The 23,185-nt window shown below is 34.7% G+C and overlaps 1 protein-coding gene across 1 annotated transcript in view; it reads right to left on the bottom strand.

The window, feature by feature from the left end:
• Positions 1-23,185, bottom strand: part of Dus3 (Dihydrouridine synthase 3) — a 99,638-nt gene that overhangs the window by 58,345 nt on the left and 18,108 nt on the right. Inside the window, exons 2-5 of the mRNA XM_090378281.1 lie at positions 18,048-18,831; positions 14,585-14,626; positions 11,819-11,971; positions 11,218-11,334 (exon numbers count right to left, since the gene is read on the bottom strand). Of these exons, the coding sequence (XP_090234407.1) occupies positions 11,218-11,334; positions 11,819-11,971; positions 14,585-14,626; positions 18,048-18,831 (1,096 nt within the window). The remainder of the gene's footprint in view (positions 1-11,217; positions 11,335-11,818; positions 11,972-14,584; positions 14,627-18,047; positions 18,832-23,185) is intronic.

Below are 23,185 nucleotides of genomic sequence, written 5' to 3'. Positions count from 1 at the left end.
GTTGTTTCATTTTTCAAAATGATAAGATTATCACTGCTGATCACAGTCGAAGCATATATGTAATTGATACTGCAACTGAATACCAGAGTGCCAATCAATGTATGTAATGAATCATCTTATTTTGCAAAAAATATATTTAATCATGTTTTTGTTGCCAAATACACTAAAATCCTATCATAACAAATTTTGTTTTAATAGAACTTTCACCATAACAAAAATATTCCTGGATTCTGGCTGACTTGCCTTATTAATAAAGATTTTAAAAATCTTGTTTGAGAGAAACAGTTTTGATGAAAAATTACAGCAAATTAATTTTAAAAGTCCACTAAAATGTATAGTGAACTTTTAATATTCCACTAAAATTATGAGTGGCACTATGAATGAAGCCTCATATTGTAAATACAAGTGTGGGATGATTTGATTAATGAAAAAGAAATAAAAGTTTTAAAGGATGCAGTAAATTAATTCAGTTTCACACTCTACCAAGTTTTCTGCACTTTTGAATGATTATGCTCAAATCCAATTAGCACAGAGTACTGCTCTTCTCAAAACAATGGATGAGCTGAGATGAATTTGCATATCTACTTACTTTTAATAGTTAACTTTTTTCTCTAGCAGAAGAAAGTTCCTTCAGTTGAAGAAAGCAGTTCATTCCTTTGCCAGAGAAAAAACAGTCACAGAATTAGTAATTTAATTTAACTAAGTGCAACCTGAATAATCCACACATTTTTGATTGTATTAAAGTTGAATTTTCAAATTCATAAAAAAAAGTTAAATATTAAATGTAAATATTGATGTATTAATACTTTCAAAGTAATGGCAAGTTATATTTACTGTATCATATTTCTGAAGGGGTGGATCACTAAAATTTTATACAATACAGTTTCTTATAAATACAATATGCCTTCAAATGATAACCTCAGAAAAAATAGTTTTACTTTTATGGTATGTGTTTTGTCATTTTATTTATTATTGATTTTAAAGTCAACATATAAGTAAAATAAATTGGAAACTGCTACTTCTGTATATTAGAAAAGCGCAGCAGAATTTATTTAAATAAATAATGGTCTGAAGTTCTTTGAATAATTTTAAATGATATGATAATATACACTTATCATATCATTTAAATGATATGATAATATCATTATCATATTTTATTTTGTATGTAAATACATAAAATATTTTGTAATTTAGTTTGTACATCACCATATACTGCACAAATTATATTTCAAATTTGTACAACATAAAAGAAAATATCCAGCTTGTTGTGATATTCTAAACTTGGCACTTAAAAGAAAAAAATGATTACAGCAAAAGAATTAACTTACTTTTCTGAACAATCATTAGAAATCAATCTGCAATACCAGACAGCCTTCAACCTTTTGCCAAAAAGAAAGTGAAATCTTTGTTTCCACTTTTTTTTTTTTTTTGGAAAAAGGTTGAAGGCTAATGAATCCTTCTACTTCTCAATTTCTGTATAGCTTTTACCCTTCTTCAAACAGAAAATTTGACTGCTCTACTGAGAAGCAGCATCAAGGTTTGTGAAATTATTTGCACTTTTTTTTTTTTTTTTTTTTATGTAAACCCCAAACACGAGAGGTATTAGAACCTATAGTACTTAGTACCGTTGACAAGACGAAAGAAGATATTTGTTGATATTAAACTTGAACTTCTGTAGACTGTAATTTTCAATAATTACGTATGAATGAAGGTTGTTCCAGAAAACGGCAGTTGAATGAATAAACGAGGAAGATGAAAAGTTGGTTCTGTGAGTTTGAAATTGGACAGTAAATGGATGTAGGCTGGTGGCGGCAAGTGTTTGGACTGTTTTGAAAGAGAGAGAGTGGGATTTATAGAAGCCAATTCAGAAGAACAGTGCTCATGGAAGTATCTGTAGAAAAGGCATGCAGCAGAAACAGTACGTCTATGACACAGCGAGTGGAGAGACTCTGTTAGAGATGAATCATTAAAAAACCTAACTGCCCTCTTCTGAATGGAATCAAGAAGCCTGAGAGAGGTTTTGGGGGCACTATCCCAGATATGAGAACAATATTCCATGGCAGGGCAGATTTGCGATTTATACAGAGTGAGCAGCTGTTTGGAAGAAAAGTAATGCTGAGAGCAAAAGAGAAAACCAAGTTTTTTAGATGCAGAGGAACCAATATTTGTAATGTGCTTCTGCCAAGAGAGATTAGAAGTCAGGGTAATCCCCAAAAGAGATATATCATTTTTCCTAGAAATCGGAGTGTCACTAAAGATAAGCATAGGAGCAGAATAATCCTTTTTTTGCGAGATGTAAGACAAGACTGAGTTTTAGAAGGATTGAAATCAACTAAGTTGTCTTTGCCCCGCTGGAGAATCGGCATTTAGGGAATTGGTAGCAGATTTTCGAGAACTTGAAGCTGATTGTGCAGGGCAAGGTTTCTCAAAACGGAAAGTAGAATGCAATGTGCTATCATCGGCAAAACTATGGATAGGATTTCCAGTCAATGGAAGAAGGTCATTAATATACAAGAGGAAAAGAGTGGGAGAAAGAACTGAACCTTGGGGGACACCGGCATTAGTGGAGAAGTCAGAAGACAGAGAGATATCTACCATCACCCTCGGTGAGTGATCAGAGAAAAAACTGGATGCCAAACACGATCGAAAGCCTTTGAGATGTCAAGAGCAACTACTTGTGTTTTCCCGATCCTTTCCATTGAATTAGTCCATAAATAGGTAATATAAGCTAGAATATCACCAGTGGATCGACACTGATGGAATCCATACTGGCAATCGTTAATCAGACGGAAGGTTTCTAGGTAGTTTAAGAGTTGGCAGTTAATTGATTTCTCCATTACTTTAGAAAGAGTAGAATTAATTGCAATGGGACGATAATTAGATGGGAGGGATTTGTCACCTTTTTTAAGAACTGGCTGGATATGAGCAAATTTCCAAGCAGAAGGAAAAACACCTTTGGGATAAGAAAGTGAAAAAAGGCAGCAAAGAATAGGAGTAAGTTCAGGAGCACAGGTTTTGAGAACAAGTGGAGAAATACCATCGGGACCTGGAGCTTTCTTAGCATCAAGATTCGTTAAAATCCTTCTGACATCCTTTTGAAGGAAGACCACAGGAGGCATTGAATGGAGCGTGTTGGGAATGGTGAAAGGTGTTTTACCAAGATCATTAATACATGAGTTGGAAGGAAAATGGGATGCTAGCAGATCAGCTTTATCCTTGGCTGAAGTGACATCAGAACCATCTGGTTTGGACAGAGGTGGGAGCAGAGATGGGCAAAAGTTGCGGCCAATAGCTTTGGCAAGAGACCAGAATGCTCGGCTACCATTAGGGCAAGAAGCAAGTTTTTCACTCTTAGCCTGTTCAAACTCTAGTTTGGACTGATTAATAACTGCTTTACAATTGTTGCGGGCTTTGGTGTAAGCAGAAAATGAAACTGAAGAATTAGAAACAAGCCAATTGTGATATGCAACGTTCTTCTCTTGAACAGCCTTAGCACATTTATTGGAAAACCAAGGTTTAGATAAAGGACGAGATGTTAAAGTGGAGTGTGGGATAAAGAATTCCATTCCTACAAGAATAATTTCACTGACACGATCTGAGCAAATGTTGACATCAGAAGTTTTGAAACAGTAATCCGACCAAGGAAAAGTAGAAAAGAAATCTCACAGGTCATCCCATTTTGCATTCTTCTAATACCAAACAACACGAGGTTGGGAATAGCCATGAGATAAAGGCTGCATTGGAGAAGAGACAGTCACCAAGTTGTGATTTGAAGTGGCTAAAGGACCTCTCACTTCGACTGTGTAGTTAGAAGGGTTGTTTGTGAGAAAAAGATCAAGCATGTTGGCTGTATGATTAGGATTGTCCGGTATTCTTGTAAGTAAATGAGCAATCTGTGCAAGGTCATTAGTAATTGCAAAAGCCTCAGAATCTCGACCTGCTGGGTCGGTGTGACTAGAAAATGGAAGCCAGCTGGAGTTGTGAACATTAAAATCACCAAGGAAAATTACCTCACTGTTAGGAAAGTTGGACTGGAGAAAGTCAAGTTGCAAAGGGAGGAAGTCAAAGAGCTCCAAGTGATTAGTGAAGTTGGGAGAACGGTAGAGACAACAGATAAATTTGACACAATGAGGTAGGGAGATTTTAAGCCAGAGAAGATCAAAGAGAGGAGATTCCAAATTGCCAAGTCTCTGACAGGAAATATCAGAATGGACATATGCACAAGTCCCATGTTTGAGGCGAAAGGAATCATACAGCGAATAATTTGGACATCTGAGATAAGCAGTAGTTGAATCAACCGATAACTGAGATTCTGTCAGAAAAAGTACATGGGGTTTGGTAGACTGCAAGTGAAAATGGACATCATTGAGATTAGAATTGAGACCACGTATATTTGTGAAATGAATTAGCAAGTGCATGGAAGGTTTAGATCTTTTCGCAGATAAGCTTGCTCTATTAGTTTGACAATTCATGGTGTATTCAATAGTAAGAAAAAGTGGGTGGGACATGCTGTATGAAGTAATGAAATTTTTGGATATGGCGTACACATGGTAAGAATATACCCAGATCCTTGACATAACGTGGCATTGACAATGCTCCCCGCATACACACTACTCGGACTCCCTCCAGTCACTATCTGGCAGAGTAGAGGTAGCAAGATTATACACTAGCTGATCCGGAAGCCTCCTAGAGATTTACCAATAGATTCGGTCCGGTGTACTAACTAGCGGCCGGCCTGCGAACACCGTTTTAGAGCTGTACCCTCGAAATGTAAGGAATATTGGATCTCGCAATGATGTTCATCATAACCTCAAAAGTCATCAATCACAGTGCATGATGGAAGAGATAGGGAAGTGTTGACCTGAACTTAGCTCTAGAGACAAAACATGGGTTCCACCACTTCAAGCCTCCAATAAGCAAAGTGGTGGTATTGCTCTGGTTGATGAGAGTCATCTACCACCTAGTAAACATTTGATGTAAGGAAATGAGTGCACACATGATAAATTGGCTATGGATATTAAAGAAATACTGTAAGATCAATGCAAGGAGTTGGCACAATTGGAGGAAGGAGTAAATTCTGTCCCTCCCCCCCTGCTGAATTATTCCAAGATTCCAATCTACACAAATCAAACTGGCCTGTAAAAACATGCACACTTAGAGATCTAACATACACTGACTATTTCAGGAACTGCATTTTATTGTGTGTCAGGGAATGCTACTTCTTTTCCTTTAACCCAGACCTTTCTGTATATGGGAAGCAGTAACCCCAGAGTAACGTATCAACCATGTGGTACCACACTGACAGTGGTAGAGACTGAAAAGGACCTGGGGATAATTGTGCAGGCAGATATGAAGTTTTCTGAGCAGAGTAGATGGTCTGCAAGAGTACCTCATGGTGGCTTGTCAATGATAATCAGGAATTTTTCTAGCAGGGATAAGGAGGTGATTATTCCCTTGTATAAGGCAATGGTCAGGCCACACCTTGAGTACTGTATACAGGTCTGGAGGCCTCATTTTAATAAGGATGTAGAGCTGTTGGAACGAGTACAGAGAAGGGCAACAAGATTAGTGAATGGAACAAAGGCTTGCTCTTACAAAGAAAGGCTTAAGTTTTGCAAATTACAGTGTCTGGAGACTAGGCACCTGTGAGGTGATCTGATTGAGGCGTATAAAGTCTTGAATGGTTTGAGCATGCTCAGTGCGGATGGGATTCTTCCTCCTGCTCAGAATAATCACCTGAGAGGACATAAATTCATATTGTGGAAAGACAGTTGTAGGATAGATGTGCGGAAGTTTGCCTTTAGCCAGCGGGTAGTTGATTGCTGGAACAAACTTCCATCTGTTGTTGTAGAAGTTGATAGTTTAAATAGATTCAAGGCAGAACTAGATAAACATTTGAAGCGAGTGGATGGGTGAAATGAGAAGGGTGTGTGGGTGTGTTTTTTTTTTTTTTGGCTGATGCTATAAAAGCTTGCCTTCTTGCAACATGTGCCTTTGCTAATGCTAATTCTGTCCAAACATGTGACAATTGTTTGAAACCATTATACTGTTACGAGCCGCTCACTGCTGGTCCAGCAGTGAGCAGCTTGGCTATGAATCTAGAAGAAAACCACCTCTTGAATGGATATGCCAAAAACAAACACACACAAGAGAAGGTGTGTTGTTTACTTTATATACCATTGAGTTTGAAATAAAAAACAAGGAATAGTTGAAAATGTACTTTATTTTGACACTATGTTGGATAAATGTTTTTAGCAAGAAAATTTGTTATCAACAAAAAAAAAAAAAAAAATATCCCAACTACTTTACTTTTAACACACCAAGTAACAAAGTGAGAAAAAAGAAGCTAAAACCAAAGCTCAATGGGAAAAATTGACAAGGTGTAGGTGCATGGAGCACTTTGTACACAAAGGGATTTGTTTTGACTCTACCTTTCCGATTAAAAACTAATCAATAATGCAGATAAACATTGAACACTGTACTGAAAGAATACTAAAATTTACACGATATAATTCTAAAAGATATTTTAAGTTTCTTGGTTTTGAATATACACTGCTAGATGGCTATGTGATGAAGAAACAACATATCACTTCCTATGGTAGTAACATAGAGGGGGGGAAAGAGAGAGAGATTGTTAACTAAAGGTGGAATTCATTTGATGTGTGACTTGGGGCAGGGCATTTGTTAATGTCACAGAAGACCTGGGTTCAGGAAAACTGTAAATAGCGTGTGTGTGTGTGTGGGGGGGAATTAGGGAAGTTACTGGGGCCCATGTTAGCTCTTGACTAATCTGCTGACATAATAGAAATTTCAGACAAGTTTTGTTATCAGAATAACATCAAATTAATCTACACAGACTAGTAGCTTAACAGTAGTCGTTGGCAGAGGTGAAAGTGATTCTTGCATTGCTTCTATTGAAATGCAATTGAGCAGCAGCCTGGAAAGCAAGGCAATGGGGATTTCCAGGACTGCTGGGACTAATAGTGGAACAAGTAAATACATAGGCTGTGTTAGGGTAACTAAGAGTAGAAACAGGTGCATGTATACTTGCATGTACACCAATACTAGGAGTATAGTTAGTTAATAAATTTGATGAGCTTGAAGTGCTAGTCAATATATCAAAGGCAGATATTATTGGGATATCAGAGATGTGTGTCACACAGATATAAGGAATACAGAATTGGAATTTGGGGAGTACAATGTGTACAGAAAGGATTGACAGGACAGGACGGGAGGAGGGGTTATGCTGTTAGTTAAGTAACACATAAAATCTAAGGAAATGCATCCAAATGATCTTGGTGGACAATGCAATGTTGAGTGTGTTTTTTTTTTTGGCATGACATTTCCCAGTGCCAAAAATGGCACTGGGAAAGGAATAATGATAGGTGAGTGTTATAGGCATAATGAATCTGATGAGTATAATGAGCAACTGTGCAGAACATTACAGTGGACCAGTAAATTACAGTGTCTTATAATGGGGGATTTTAAATTCCCATATATTGACTGGAATTTGTGGGCTGGTCACTCACACACTAGCAAGGCTTTTGTGGATTTATTGGATGATTATTTTCTACAGCAGCATGTTTGGTAGGCAACTAGAGGGAGTAATACTCTTGATCTGATTATCAGTAGTGATTCGTCATGCATTAAGAATCTGCAGATAAAGGAACCACTTGTTGGCAGTGATCACAGTGTGCTGAAGTGGGATTTACTCAAAGAGGTAACTACCATCAGGGGTAAAGGGAAGGGTTTTTGCTTTCGTAAAGGTGACTACGATGGTCTGAGACAGTATTTAAATTCTATACAGTGGGACCAACTGATGATGTTACCAACAGCAAATTCAAAATGGGAAGCATTCAAAGAAATAATCTTTGAAGCTACTAGGCTTTTCATACCAACTAAGAAATACTGTTCAAGATTTAGGCCTAAATGGATGTCAGATGAACTAATCAGACATGTGGCAGAGAAGAAAAATGCATGGGATACATATAAATTAACAGGTGATACAGAAGCCTATGATAGATATAAGCTGGTCTGTAACCAAGTCACAACGGAGGTTACGCAGGCAAAGGATGCAAAGAGAAATCTTTGGCAAAGGATGCAAAGAAAAACAGCAAAGAGTTCTTTACTTATGTAAACTCTAGAAGGAAGGGGATGAATCAGATTGGTCGACTTGATATCGATGGTTCAACTGCTGATGATCCTGCACAGGTAGCTAACAAACTAAATGAATATTTTGCATGTATATTCACACATGAGGAGTTATTCAGAGAGGGGGAATGCCAGAGGTGTATTAAACTCTGGCATTAATCTAGATAATCTTATAATAACTGAGAGAAAAGTGGGAGAGAAATTGTTGAAGATAAACATAAGAAAGGCACCTGGGGTGGATGGAATCTATCCAGTTATATTACAGGAGGCAGCAAAGGAAGTAAGCAAACCCTTAGCCATAATTATCACAACTTCCTTGGACTCAGAGGAGGTACCCATGGACTGGAAATGTGCAAATGTGATCCCAATCCACAAAGGAGGATCAAAGCGAGACACAGGTAATTACAGACCTGTTAGTTTAACTTTTGTTCCAGGGAAATTAATGGAGGCACTGGTTAAAGAAGCATGGCAGGATCATCTAGACAACACTTCAGTTATAGCTCGGACACAGCATGGGTTTGTTAAGGGGAAGTCTTGTCAGACTAATTTGATTGGATACTATGATGTAGTCACAAAGGAACTGGATGCAAAGAATAATTTTGATATCATATATTTGGATCGTAGAAAGGCTTTTGATACTGTTGCACATGGAAGACTGCTGCACAAATCGGAGCAGCGTGGCATTGGGGGCAAATTACTGTTATGGATAAAGGGATGGTTGAGTGAGAGAAGACAGAGAGTTGTAATCAATGGACACTTCTTTGTGGACTAATGTTATTAGTGGAGTCCCCCAGGCTTCAGTGTTTGGTCCATTGTTGTTTTCTGTATTCGTTAATGATATTGATGATGGTATATCAGGCTTAATGTCCAAGTTTGCAGATGATATGAAGGTCGGCATGGTTGTTAATGAAACTAATAACAGTATGCTGCTGCAACAGGATCTAGAAAAGTTGAGTAGATGGGCTGAGAGGTGGCAACTGAAGTTTAACATTGACAAATGTAAAGTACTGCATACAGGAAGCAGTAACCTTAGAGTAACGTATCAACTGTGTGGTACTACACTGACAGAGGTAGAGAGTGAAAAGGACCTGGGGGTAATTGTGCAGGCAGATATGAAGTTTTCTAAGCAATGCAGACGGTCTGCAAGAGTAGCTCATGGTGTCTTATCAATAATATACAGGAATGTTTCTAGCAGGGATAAGGAGGTGATTATCCCTTTGTATAAGGCAATGGTCAGACCACACCTTGAGTACTGTATACAGGTCTGGTGGCCTCACTATAAGAAGGATGTAGAGCTGTTGGAACGAATACAGAGAAGGGCAACAAGATTAGTGAATGGAACAAAGGGTTGTTCTTATGAAGAAAGGCTTAAGTTTTGCAAATTACGGTGTCTGGAGACCAGGCACCTGTGAGGTGATCTGATTGAGGTGTATAAAGTCTTGAATGGTTTGAGCATGCTCAATGCCGATGGGATTCTTCCTCCTGCTCAGAATAATCGCCTGAGAGGGCATAAATTCATATTGTGGAAAGACAGTTGTAAGATAGATGTGTGGAAGTTTGCCTTTAGCCAGCAAGTGGTTGATTGCTGGAACAAACTTCCATCTGTTGTTGTAGAAGTTGATAGCTTAAATAGATTCAAGGCAGAACTAGACAAACATTTGGAGTGGGTGGATGAGTGAAATGAGAAGGGGGTGTGTGTTTTTTTTTTTTTTTTTTGGCTGATGCTATATAAGCTTGCTTTCTTGCATCATGTGTCCTTGCTAATGCGGACGCTTATAAAGAGTGGAACAAAAAAGACTGACAGAAGGGTTACGCTAGAAATCTAATTAATATTTTAGCTTCAGCATGGTGCAAGCACTAGGTACTTATTACTAGTACCTACCTACATACTGTTCTCAAATGGAATAATTTCTAGTGATGGATTCATGAGGTGGTTTCCATGATTCTCAGATTTGTCAGCAGTGGCTTCTTTATTGTGGAGTTACTTAAAAGGAGAGAAATTATATATCAACAAGTGATGGCTACTAGAATATTTGAAAGATATGAAAAAAAAAACAGAAATTAATGGCATAACAGATGAAGTTTTGACTTTTCCAATGGAAAGTGTTATTCTTAGTGTGTAAATCTGTGAATGTTGTAGTTAGTAGGTATTAGTAATAAACCCTGTTTTCCCATTGATGTGTACAAAATGAGAATATGCCCTACTTGTACACTTAATGCCCACAATAAATGTCAATTTTGATGTATGTTCTTGTAGCAAAAAAATTGTTTTCATTAATACTTTAAAAATAGAATAATATAAAATTCCCATACTTCTTTTGGTGAATGTTGCATGTAGTTCATGATAAATTAATATTGCTATGAATTTAATGAGTTGTAACATGTAAAATTTAAATTTCAGCTAATGACTGACTGATCCTTAAAATGTAGGTGAATGCCAATTTGGTTCACCTTTTTTAGTATTTACATTTTATTTAGCAAAACTATTAGGCCAATTTATTTCATAAAATTTAAAATAATCAATTAAATATTAAATATTATTATAAAATGCAGCAGATATCAATGATTTCAAAACTTTGATCATACCAGAATAATGCAGGATCTCAATTTTTTTTTTTTTTATTTAAAATAAAGATGTCATAAAAAATATTTGTTAAGTGAGAGAAGTGGGTATGTTTATTAAAGTGAGTACAGTAGAGTATTAATTTATTTACTATATTTAATGTTTGCCTGTAAGTATAAAAAAAAGTATTGTTCTATTTAATAAATAGAACGAAAGGTTTTGGTTCATATTTTTTTTTTATCTTGGAACTGAATCCTCTCTATAAGTCTGATGATTTCCCTCAACACGAACTTCCACAATATGGTGTCTTTCCAGAAAGCTGTGAGAAGCATTTTGAAATTTACAGAACAAATCAGATGCAGTTTCACTGCATCTGATTTGTTCTGCAAATTTCAAAATGCTTTTCATTATATCAAAAGTATAAATGGTAGCACATTATGAATAAACTATTCTGGTTTTCTAAACCAGATATAATACAAAATTAAACAAAGAGGGAAATTTACCCTTGCAAACACTAGATCAATTGGACAGCCCATGTTGATGTCTACAAAATTCACATCTATCTCTTCTGATAAAACTTGAGCACAGCGAGTCATTATATCAGCATGAGGTCCACAAAGCTACAGAAAGAAATATAATCTTATGTTATTTCTAGTTTTAAATGCATTTTATAAAATTACAGAAATCAAAAATGTTAAAAGTCGTGTCATAAGCTTTTTGAGAACTTACTACTTTCAAATATTCCAAAACTTTTCTTTCTTTCCTTTTTTTTTTTTAACCATACCTTGTAAGGTCATGCAAAAACTATTGTATATAATAATGGGAATGAAAAAGACATTCAGCTGAACAGTGCTGAAAGCCAAGTGTGCTTTTCATACGTACAGTAATTTCTATCAATTTCACGGCCAAACACTAATGTGACATTGGCTACTGAATGCTAAAATCATTTATCTGAAATGCCATATCATTAAGAACCATAATTCATCTTTATTATGAGTATAATTTATCTATCTTAATTATGATTCTTAATTTTTGATTAATTCAGAATTAAACTGATGACAAGGTAGTTAGAAATTAAGAAACAAAAAACATAAGGTGATCTACCTGAACTCCAAAAATGTCTTCTGATGAATGCCTTTTAAGCAAAGCCCATTCAGACTGCTGTCCCTGTAGAATATTCTGGGCCATTGCCATTTCTCCACAAGTTATGTCTGCTCCAAATTCTTTACATATTCGTCTGAAAGGAAGATTACCAACCTAAAACAAGAACAAACAGAGAAAAAAACAATGTTTACAGCACTGTGTACGAAAATAAGTCAAGAGAATCCATAAGCTGAAGTTTGCTATCAAATAAGAAATCTCAGATATTCTATCTTACAAAGCAGCTCTAAAAAAGTAAATACTTCGAAATACAAAAGCTACATTGTTTTGGGTTACCTCAGCTTCTCTGCAGATACATTGAAGTATTAAAAAAGACTTCTTGTAGTACATATTCAAATTCATTCCCAAAGAAATTCAGTGCAATTCATTTTACACTAAGTTAGATTTACTATCTATCTTATTATCTATGCAATATCTGAATTCACTCATTATTTGGCTAAATGGGAAGAAATCATGATGTGACACTTCTGATAACTTCATATATTCTGCCCTTACTCATGTTTCACTTTTGACAACTGCAAATAGCACATAGATTGTAAAGCCATTGTGCATGTCAGGCATAGCTTCTTTTTGTACACTTCTTCTTCTAGGTTTACTACTTAGTGCAGCTATCTCATATTGTGGAGATATTTTGCTACAAGTATTAGTATTAGCCATATAGTGCAAGAAAGCCAAAGGCTTCAGGTGCACTGACAAAAAAAAGTAAATAAATAAAAAAAATAAAATAAATAAGTAAACAAAATAATAATAAATAAAAATAATAATTATTAAAACAATAATATATAAAAATAATAATGAAATTAAATTTTCTTGTGTTCTTTCTCTGAGTAGCTTTCATAGCTTGAGGCTTTGTCAATCTCAATTGACAGGTAGTTTTATTATCAAAGTGTAATACTCATAACAGCATGCAATATATTTCAAAACCTGAGCCACAGCACTCCCATTAGCTTGAGCCTTTTGCTTTGCTGCTCTGGTCTGAGTCATGATTTCAATTCAATTTCAATTCAATTGAGCTTGTGCTCAATGTGCGTGCGTGCATGTGTGTGTGTGATCAAGCACACGCATATATTTGCATACTCCACAATGGCAAAACTTGACTGATGTCTGCGAGATATTCCTAGAGTGTGCAGTTGATTACTTGATAATTACATCAAGCTGTCTTGTGGTAGGCAGAGTATGCTCTTCTAACATGCAATTCTATACCAATGTAACGAATACTTCTCAAAATATTTAGTTCAAGGCATTTGAAAACATTATAAAAACATTTTTACTAATTTAGAACTGTGCACAGAATACTGTGCGCAACCAAAAATTTGTTTAAAAAAATCCTAGTGTCTGATTGACTCAGTACTGTGTATTTCAAAAATATTCTCAAGAATACCAACTGAATGTTATGCAAATATACATATCTTGAATTTGCCTAACACTTGAGAGATGCCTTTATATGCATGATCTGGTACATCAGATCTGACCAAAACTAATATCATGAAAGAAGAAAGGTGTGCAGTAGTGAAATACTTTCCCCCCTAAAAGGACCATTGGGAAGCAAATAATTAAGGATTTTAGCAAAGCATATGGCAAGATCCCACATCAGAGGTTGCTGTACAATGGTCTATGTGTGCGGGGTTGATTACACACAAAATCTTGAGTTGGACTGAGGTTTCAATGTGGTACCTTTTATTCAATGAGTACAGAACCCTGCAGATGAGATAAAGGTTGAGCAGATATCTAAAGATACAAGTCAAACTGAACATATACTGTATATGCACTCCTTCATGATGATTTGGAAAGACTTTGCAGGTGGACAGAAAAATAACAGTTATGTTTTAAAGCTGATCAATGCAAAGTTTTTGCAGCATGATTTGGGAAATAATAACCTGAGAGTAGCTTATATGTGAGGTGAAGGGGGGAAGAACTGCAGTGTGTAAATGAGGAGAGTGACTTGAGGTGCTATGACACAGTCATAAAGGTTACCATGCAGATGAACAAGTGGCCAAGAAGGTGTATGATGTTTTACACCTTCAAACACCTACATTCAAAGGCGTAGCAAGTCAACAACTTACCGTACCTTTGAATTTAGGAAGAAGTTTTGGTCCTGTTATAGAAGTCTATGTGCATTTAAAATATCATATCCCGACGAGGAGAGACTCTAAAGATGTGGGTTATTAGATGTCTTGTGGAGATATAAGTGGGAAATGAAGGTGGAATTTTCATATTAAAAAGAGACACAAAAATAAACTATTAAGGAAGGTAACAGACTTGATCTCAAAAGTTTATATTTGAAGAACATGTCAACCACTGAAATGTTAAGAATACAAAAACAGTGGATATAGGTTTTACAGACATTTTTTTTTTTTTTTTTTTTTTTGTATAAAGCAACAAAAGACTAGCTTCTTTGCATCTTCTTGTCTTTACTAATAAGTTTTTATATTAACTAAAAATAAAATTTTCTGATTTCACTGCTATGGAAAAACTAAAATTACAATACTACAAAGCATTTCAATATTTTATAGCTTTCATTCAATGATCTAAAATAAAATTTAGATACAGATGCTAAAGTAATGAAGGTAGCTTTTAAATGAAGAACTAGAATATTAATGAAGTTTGGTAAAAATATCTAGATATTGCAGCATCATTTTTGAAATACTGGTGAATTTCAAAAATGATTATGCAAGTTAAAAATCTACAGTTAAAAAAAATACAACTTACTGTTGTTAATGGTGCCAAGTACAGCTTATCTTTGAAATCAACCTGAAATAACAAAGGAAAAAGTTTTAGTTTAAGAGAAACTTTCAATGCTATTGCAAAGCAATTAGACATTATGTAAGCTGATTACATATTCTTAAATATAGATTGTAAATTTTAAATGATATGCAAACTAATATGAATATTTATTTAAATCCAAATTATATATCTGTCTGGATGTGTCTCTCTGGCTGAAAAGGAAAATAAAGAAAAATAACAGGTAAAAAAAAAAAAAAAAGAAAAAAAAGCACATCATTTTTCATTTTTTTACGATGTGCCTCTCATTTGTTTTTATTTTATATTTCATAAAAGCAAAATGTGCTTCAGCAATTCCTAAGCTGCGAGTTGCTAACTGCAGTTATCGCCTGTATTCAAAGAGCAGTACAGTAAATAATCATAGCTCAACAAATGATTCTTTTCTTTGTTGCAAATGTAAGGAGCATACAGATGTAAATTTAAAACTAAATGAATTTGCATCACTGAAAAAACAAGTTACTGCCTTATTTTTTATTTGTCAATAAAAAAAGAGGCCCAGTATCCATGATGCACTCCACCCTCAATTTGAGCCTCAGTACAGAATACTCAAGTTCATATAGTATTAGTATTGACCAAATGGTGCAAGAAAGTCTATGGCTTATGCCATAGGCAAAAAAAAAAAAAAAAACCCGAATAAAACAATGATTAAAAAAATAAATAATAATAATTAATAAAAGAAAAGGAAATTAAACCTATCATCCTATGTGCTTCCCTCACCCGAAGGTACTATCCAGATGACCTTTGAATTTCCCCAAACTGTCAGCCTCTACCACCCATGTAGGCAACTTATTCCAGTAATTTATAACTCGCTGGCTAAAATAAAACTTCCTAAACATTTCCTCCCCCCCCGTAACTTGAATTTATGTCCCCTAGCATCATTTATAATCTTGAAAATTTCGTCCTTATTCATTTTACTGATGCCTCTCAGAGCTTTAAACACCTCAATGAAATCTCCTCTAAGGTGTCTAGTTTCCAAACTCTGCAACCCACATATTTGAAGTCTTTCTTCATAAGGATGCCCTTTTGCCAATCTCACCAGGCGAATCTTATCTTTGAACCCTTTCAAGCTCAATGTCTTTCTTTAGGTGCAGTCTCCATACTTGAACACAGTATTCCAAGTGTGGTCTAACAAAAGCCTTATATAATGGGACTATCACGTCCCTATCTACTTGCAAAAGTTCGATAGATCATCGATAGGACACCATGGGCCTTCCTTGCAACCTATTTACAATGCTCAGAGAATTTCATATCTGATCGTATCATAACACCCAAGTCCCTTTCCTCCAGTACTGGGTTTAGTTGAACTCCACCAAGTGAATAAGTTATTTTGGGACTACTGTTTCCCAGGTGCAATACCTTACACTTTGTTGGATTAAAGCATAGCTGCCATTTTTCTGACCATTCCTGAAGTCTATCTAGGTCTCTCTGAAGAAGCTCAGCTTGACAGTGATCATTAACTACTCTACCAATTTTAACATCATCTGCAAATTTATACATCACACCCTCTATCTAAAATACTATACATTAAAAACGTTAAACTCATACTATTGTAAAACTGAAGCTTTCAGCAGCATCTGCTGCCTTCCTCAACATAAGTAGTGCTGCATCAACAATTCATTATAAAGTACTAAGCCTTCCCAGCAGGCCCAGGGCATACTATGGTACCTGCATATGCTCCATTTCCTGTATATCAGCACCGGAAGTGGCATGGGGGCTGTACGACCTTAAAATGGTGGAACATGCCTGGGAAACCAGGCATGTTCCTGGGAAACCAGGCGCTGTAATTACAGATAAAGTAGAGGGTTTCTGGAACCAGAAGTGGCTGGAGAGCATAAGGATTTGTTCCTTGGGTGATAATAGCTTGAATAGGGATAAGGGTTGTAGGATCAATGTAATGTTTGAGACCGTTATCCTGGATAGGGATGAGCGTTTTAAGGTCATACAGCCCCGTGCCACTTCCAGTGCTGATAGACAGGAAACGGAGCATGCACAGGTACCATAGTATGTCCTGGGCCTGCTGGGAAGGCTTAGTACTTTATAATGAATTGTTGATGCAGCACTACTTATGTTGAGGAAGGCAGTAGATGCTGCCAAAAGCTTCAGTTTTATAGTAGTATGAGTTTAACGCTTTTAATGTATAGTATTTTAAAATTTTTTATAGTAATAAGGGTTTAAAGTTTTTAATACAATATATATAGTTTATATTCTTAGTAAATTTATATCATCTATTGTATTTTAAATTATATTATATTTTACAGTCGATTCTATGTATTTTATTTATTTATTTTATATTTTTCTTTGTAATTTTTTATATTTTTTATTTGTAATTTTATTTTAATTATGTTTATAAAGTTATAATTGGTCAGAGCTGACGGTATCAATTATGGATAGATTTCCTGACCACAGAGGCCTTTTTAGTGAATCTATCATTTTTCATATTTTTTTTTTATTTTATTTTAATTCTTTCTCATAAGGAAATATAAACTATGCATACTTAGGTGAGTTACTTGCAAATAGAAGCACATATATTTAATAAAATTTAAGGTTGGCACTAAATAACTCTGGCTTAATTATTTATTATTAACAGCTTCTAGACAAGCTTTTTTCTAACAGACTTTTTTTTTCTATCATAAGTAAATATTAAAATCCATTAATCACATTAGGAGAAAACCACCTGTAATGACAGCAATCAGAAACAAACACACCAGTCATTTTTTCAGGTGAAGACATTCCTTTATTGCAGGGGTGGCCAACGAGTGGATTGCAGATTTAATTTCGGTCAATCACGATGAATTTTAAATATACAGTTATCCCTCAATTTGTGCACCTTGTGCAATGAAATTTTTGAGATGGTAGATCGTGGCACATTTTGAAGGATAAAAAAAAGTAGATCGCATCACAAATTAAGTTGGCCACTCCTGCTTTATTGTATAGTACAATATAAAATGACTGGGAATGTGGAATCCCCATTCATTTGATCACAGAATTAACAACATGCTACTTAAGAAAATCATATTGTACTTTCAGAGGTATTTTTGCTTAATATAATAATATGAATAGATAGCAGTATGATTTGATTTTCTAATATGACAGATTACTAGCACTCTTTATCATGCAGGTTCTAGTTGAATTATGGTTCCAGTTCAATTGATGTTGTTGTTGTTTAACCCCAAAAGAAGATTCTGAGAAATGATTTGTAAGATAAGGTAACTGTATTCAAAATTATGAAATGTAAATTATTTTTTTGAATTTATTAAACTCGGTGTTACATGTACTAAGTGTTGTCATTCCATAGTTTAATTTTCTTACAAATAAGAAATTCATGGTCCCCAATGAAAGCTAATGTATTCACTTAAATTTTACATCCTGTAAAAAGATATTTTTTTATTACCTTTTTCTTTTCACAGGATCTTAACTTGATGAAGGTGTCATCTGCTTCTACCGCAATAGTTTTTAGAGATGATTTTACATCTTCATCTTTATTGTCCAAAAGGTTTAGATCCTGATCATTGGTTGTTAAAGATGTCTCAACATTGCTGCTATCAAGGCATTCAGAAAACTTGGAGTCAGCCCCATTACGAAATACATGAGCAGACTTCACAGTACTATTAGAACATTCAACGTTAAAAGGAAGTCCTTTTAATGTTCCCGATTGCACCAACTTTTGATATTTTGCAATTTGTTGCAAAATATGTTCAGACTTTTTGAAATTGTACTTTTTTTTTCTTAAATTAAACTGTACTTCCTTTGATAACAGATTTGACAGAGAATGCACATTTTTAAACTTATTCCATAGTTCATCATTTACAAGATTTTTATTCTCATTTATGTGTTGAGATGCAAATCTGCATATAAAGCCATATGGACACTTTCCAAAAGTTTCAAACAAATAACAACTGTTACCAAGATCTGGAGGCTTGTTTGCCAAAACAGATATAACATTATGACTAAAACAACATGCATCACCATAAGGACATCCACCATCAGACATAAATTTGAAACACAACTTCTCAGCCTTTGCTAATTTGGCCTCTCGTGGTCGATGCTTATTCTGGCCTTTCAGTTTCTTTTTTACAGGTTCTGCTTCATTAATTTCCTCATCACTAAGCTTTGATTTATCTCTACTAGCAACAAATTCCAAGTTTAGTTGTCGAACATGATCAGTAACAAGATACCTATAAAAAAATTTAAAAAATTACAGAAAAAGTCACAAAATATATTTTAAAGTAGACTAATACATTAAAACATTGTTTCTGGTAACAACTGAATATAACCTACAAGCTACTTAATTAAAGTTATATCTGATATAAATACCAGTTTCAAAGAAATTTATCACATAATTCTACACAGCCCGTAGAAGAAATGAGAATTTAATCACATTAAAGAGATAATGGTTGTGGATGGGTACACAGGAAGATATAATTTTACATTCAGAAGAACAGTAGGGGAAAAAAAAAAAACATTGAATCTGTTCCATGTAGCTAACAAAAGGTTAATAATCAATAAAAGAAAATAATCAGCAACTGTGGTGTGGTTCAAAATCATCAGTGAATGTAGTACATCATTAATTGGGATAATTTTGAAGAGCAAGAGAGAAAAAAAGTTTATTTATTTATTTTTTGGAATAATTATAAGTATCGTGTTAAGTCTGAAGAATTAGCTATATGAACTCAGTATTAATATTAACCATATAATGCAACGAAGTGCCACAGGCTTTGCTGTGAGTATAGTCATATTGATACAAAAATGAACATGAGGTCACCACCATATGCAGTCTATTTTAAGAGAAAAGGCATGATAGGGTGATTGGGAAGGGGGGGGGTCTTTGATCTTCAGATTACTTTTGTTTAAAATTAATCATATAAATGTATAATGAAATAATTAATAATCATAGGAGTTACCTCTATTTCTTTCATAGGACTGCTTCACTTCCAAACTTTCGTTATTACCACACGATTCAAAATTTAGAATGGTTAAAAATATATCACACACTAAAATCTCTAGATGTATTCAATTCCCCTAGCTCATGAATACCTAGAACTCACTGGGACCACAGCCAAAGGCCCACACCCCGATCCATCAAACACACCTCACAACATGAGGAATTGAACTCATTGTGTCAAAGTTATCTAAAAATAAAGCATCAATAAAATTCACGGATATATAGATGTACAATAATAAATACATTAAAATTTTAAAATTACTTTCCTTCCTGAAGGGATAAAACTTTGACTTTATCATGATCATGGGTACGAAACTGATTACTGTGAAATAATGCTATTTATTGCTTCTAGATTACTTACTAACCCACATGCGCGTAAAAGTCCACGAATGCAATATGAGGAAAGGCCTCCGAATGTTTATCACATTGCTTTTTATTTTAATTTCTAAGGTTTCAGCTATTAAAAATCTTGTGTAATCATTCTGTATGTTCAAAACCTTAACTTCATTAAATAGAAAGATGTCTTTGTTTATCGAATGAAACGATAGTCCTGATGCCGTGGCCCTCATTGCCCTAACCGAAGCCGCATGTTGCTTCAAACAGAATTTGTCTGCTTTCGATATATCTTAAACTGTAATTTGTTATTCTCTCTCTCTTATTAATGTAAAGTTTAAGAAGTTAATTGTCTGTTCTTGTTCATCCCCCTTCTCCAATGTAAAACTTAGTCTCGCATGTACAGGCAAACGTTCAGTTTACCTATGGGGCTTAGTTTAAGCTGTCTGATCACTGAAATATACTTAAACAGAATTGAACAAATACATCTAACTCCATTTTTACCAAATATCTCTTTTTATGGGAGATATTTAGATAGCATTCTTATTATTACAGATGAGCAAATGATGGACAATATTTTAGAAACATTTAATAACGTGCATGCGAGACTCTAAGTTTTACATTAGAGAAGGACGAACAAGAACAAACAATTAACTTCTTAAACTTTACATTAACAAGAGATAATAACAAATTACAGTCTAAGATTTTTTTTTTTTTTTTCAGTTGTTGCCGCATCGACTTCTGTGGCCATAATGCACCTTCCAAGGTTTTTGCACTACTTTGATCCAAGCCCGAGGCGGGATTCGAACCCGCGACCTTTGGGTTGCCAGGCAGGCACTTTACCCACCCAGCTAGCCCGGTCGGCTACAGTTTAAGATATATTGATGTTGTTGGAGTTTGGCTTAATGACACAAGGGCTACTGAGGCCAAATTGTGTCTGCTCATTGTTTATTCAGTCAAGATATACCGATGTAGACGTTAAATTAAATACTCCTGTATAGGACAATACATTTTAAAAAGATTATAAGTTCTTCTATGTTTGCATAATTTCCAAGGTTAAGATATATCGAAAGCAGACAAATAAGGGTATGCTATTACATTATTCTAGTTATCATCCATTCACTTATAAACATTCTATTATTTTAAATCAGTTCAGAAATGCATTTAAATATATGACAACACAGACGGCATTAGACCATGATATTGAAGTACTCACTTACAGGTTTCTAAACAGGGGATATTCATTAAGTACCATAAACAAAATTAAGATACAGGCCAAAGATAGGTTGGGTAATAATGGTAAAAATAACAAATAGGGCAAAAAACATTTTATTATAATTCCATATATCCAATAATGGTATAATAAACTCAATAGTCTTTTTAGAAACACTGATTTCAAAATTATAGCTCAATTTTTTGCCTCTTCAGTTATAAAATTGCATGATGTGGTCTATAACATTCCATGTGGTAACTGTGATTCTTCGTGTGTCAGTTCTACTCAGTACCTTTTAAATATCCATTTAAAGCAACATGCAGCCACAGTTAGGGCAATGAGGGTCACGGCATCAGAACTATCATTTCATTCGATAAACAAAGATCACATCTTTCTATTTAATGAAGCTAAGGTTTTGAACACACACAGCATGATTACACAAGACTTTTAATAGCTGAAACCTTAGAAATGAAAATAAAAAGCAATGCAATAAACATTCGGAGGCCTTTCCTCATATTGCATTCGTGGACTTTTACGCACATGGGGGTTAGTAAATAATCTCGAAGTAATAAATAGCATTATTTCACAGTAATCAGTTTCGTACCTGTGATCATGATAAAGTTGAAAAGTTTTGTCCCTTTGGGAAGGAAAGTAATTTTTAAATTTTAACATATTTATTATTGTACATTTACATATCCGTGAATTTTATTGACGTTTTATTTTTAGATAACTTTGACACAATGAGTTGAATTCCTCATGTTTGTGAGGTGTATTTGATGGATCTGGGATCGGCGTGTGGGCTTTCAGCTGTGGTCCCAATGAGTTCTAGGCATTCATGAGCTAGGGGAATTGAACACATCCAGAGATTTTAAGTGTAATATATTTTTTAGCCATTCTAAATTTTGAATCATGTGGTAACAACGAGAGTTTGGAAGTGAAGCAGTCCTATGAAATAAATTGAGGTAACTCTTATGATTATTAATTGTGATTTAAACATAGGATATACTGAGCCTGGTTGCTCTTGGTTTATAGGAAAATGAAATAATGCATAACATTGATTCTGATCCCAAAAATATCTGCATTAGCCATTTTTCCTACTTCACTAATTCCTCTGCTTCTTAAATACGCTGTGTATAGTAGTAGTAATGGCAAATGGTGCAAGAAAGCAAGCTTATATAGCATCAGCCAAAAAAAAAAAAAAAAACCCACTTCATCCATCTGTACCCTCCAAGAATTTGTCTAGTTCTCCCTTGAATTTATTCAACCATCCATTTCCACAATAACAGATGGAAGCCTATTCCAATAATCAACCACCACCCACTGGCCGAAGGCAAACTTTCACACATAGCACATATAGCCTTGAGTTCATTCTTGTTACAATAAAACTATAGTTAACTAACTCCACACAATACAGAAATAGTTGCCATCATATTATAAAAAAAAAAAAACTAGAGAGAAAATTTCGTGGTAGCTATGAGAAGCATTGGTTCTAATAGTGTGGGAAGACCAAGTGCAAAATAATTGAAAGGAACAAAAAATTTGTATTCAAATAGTCTTTCTCATAAACAAATAAAATAAAAATAACAAAATGTATTCAAAAAACAAATGAAACCCACTGACTGACAGAATATTTCTTCATTTCTGTCTTTCAGATCATAAAGTACAAGAATCGCATACAGTCTGCAACAAGGAATATTTATTTTAGAGAGTTACATTATATATTGGTGTAATGAAGCCACCAGAGAATTTAGAGGAAGAGGATAGCAAGCTAAAGTCTGGTACACAATTTTGTGATAGTCTACATTACTTTTTTAGAGAGAGATAACCAACAATAAGTTAATTTTCCACTGTTCAAACATTTATGAAAATAAGCACCCTCAGCATGGTTTCCATGTGATAATGTGGCTGATCGTGCCTCTTATGCCTCTACTGGCATAGTCAAAAAAAAAAAAAAAAAACAGTACCAGCATGCTCAAAAGAGGAGGGAACAAATAAAAAAAATTCCAGTTTTCAAGGATAATTTACTAATTAAGAAAATTAA

The sequence above is a fragment of the Mastigoproctus giganteus genome, chromosome 1 (assembly GCF_048544385.1).
Source record: "Mastigoproctus giganteus isolate SK-2022 chromosome 1, ASM4854438v1, whole genome shotgun sequence".
Taxonomy (NCBI): Eukaryota; Metazoa; Arthropoda; class Arachnida; order Uropygi; family Thelyphonidae; genus Mastigoproctus; species Mastigoproctus giganteus.
Note: the sequence above shows the minus strand (reverse complement) of the source record. Positions and strands in the feature narration are given on the sequence as shown.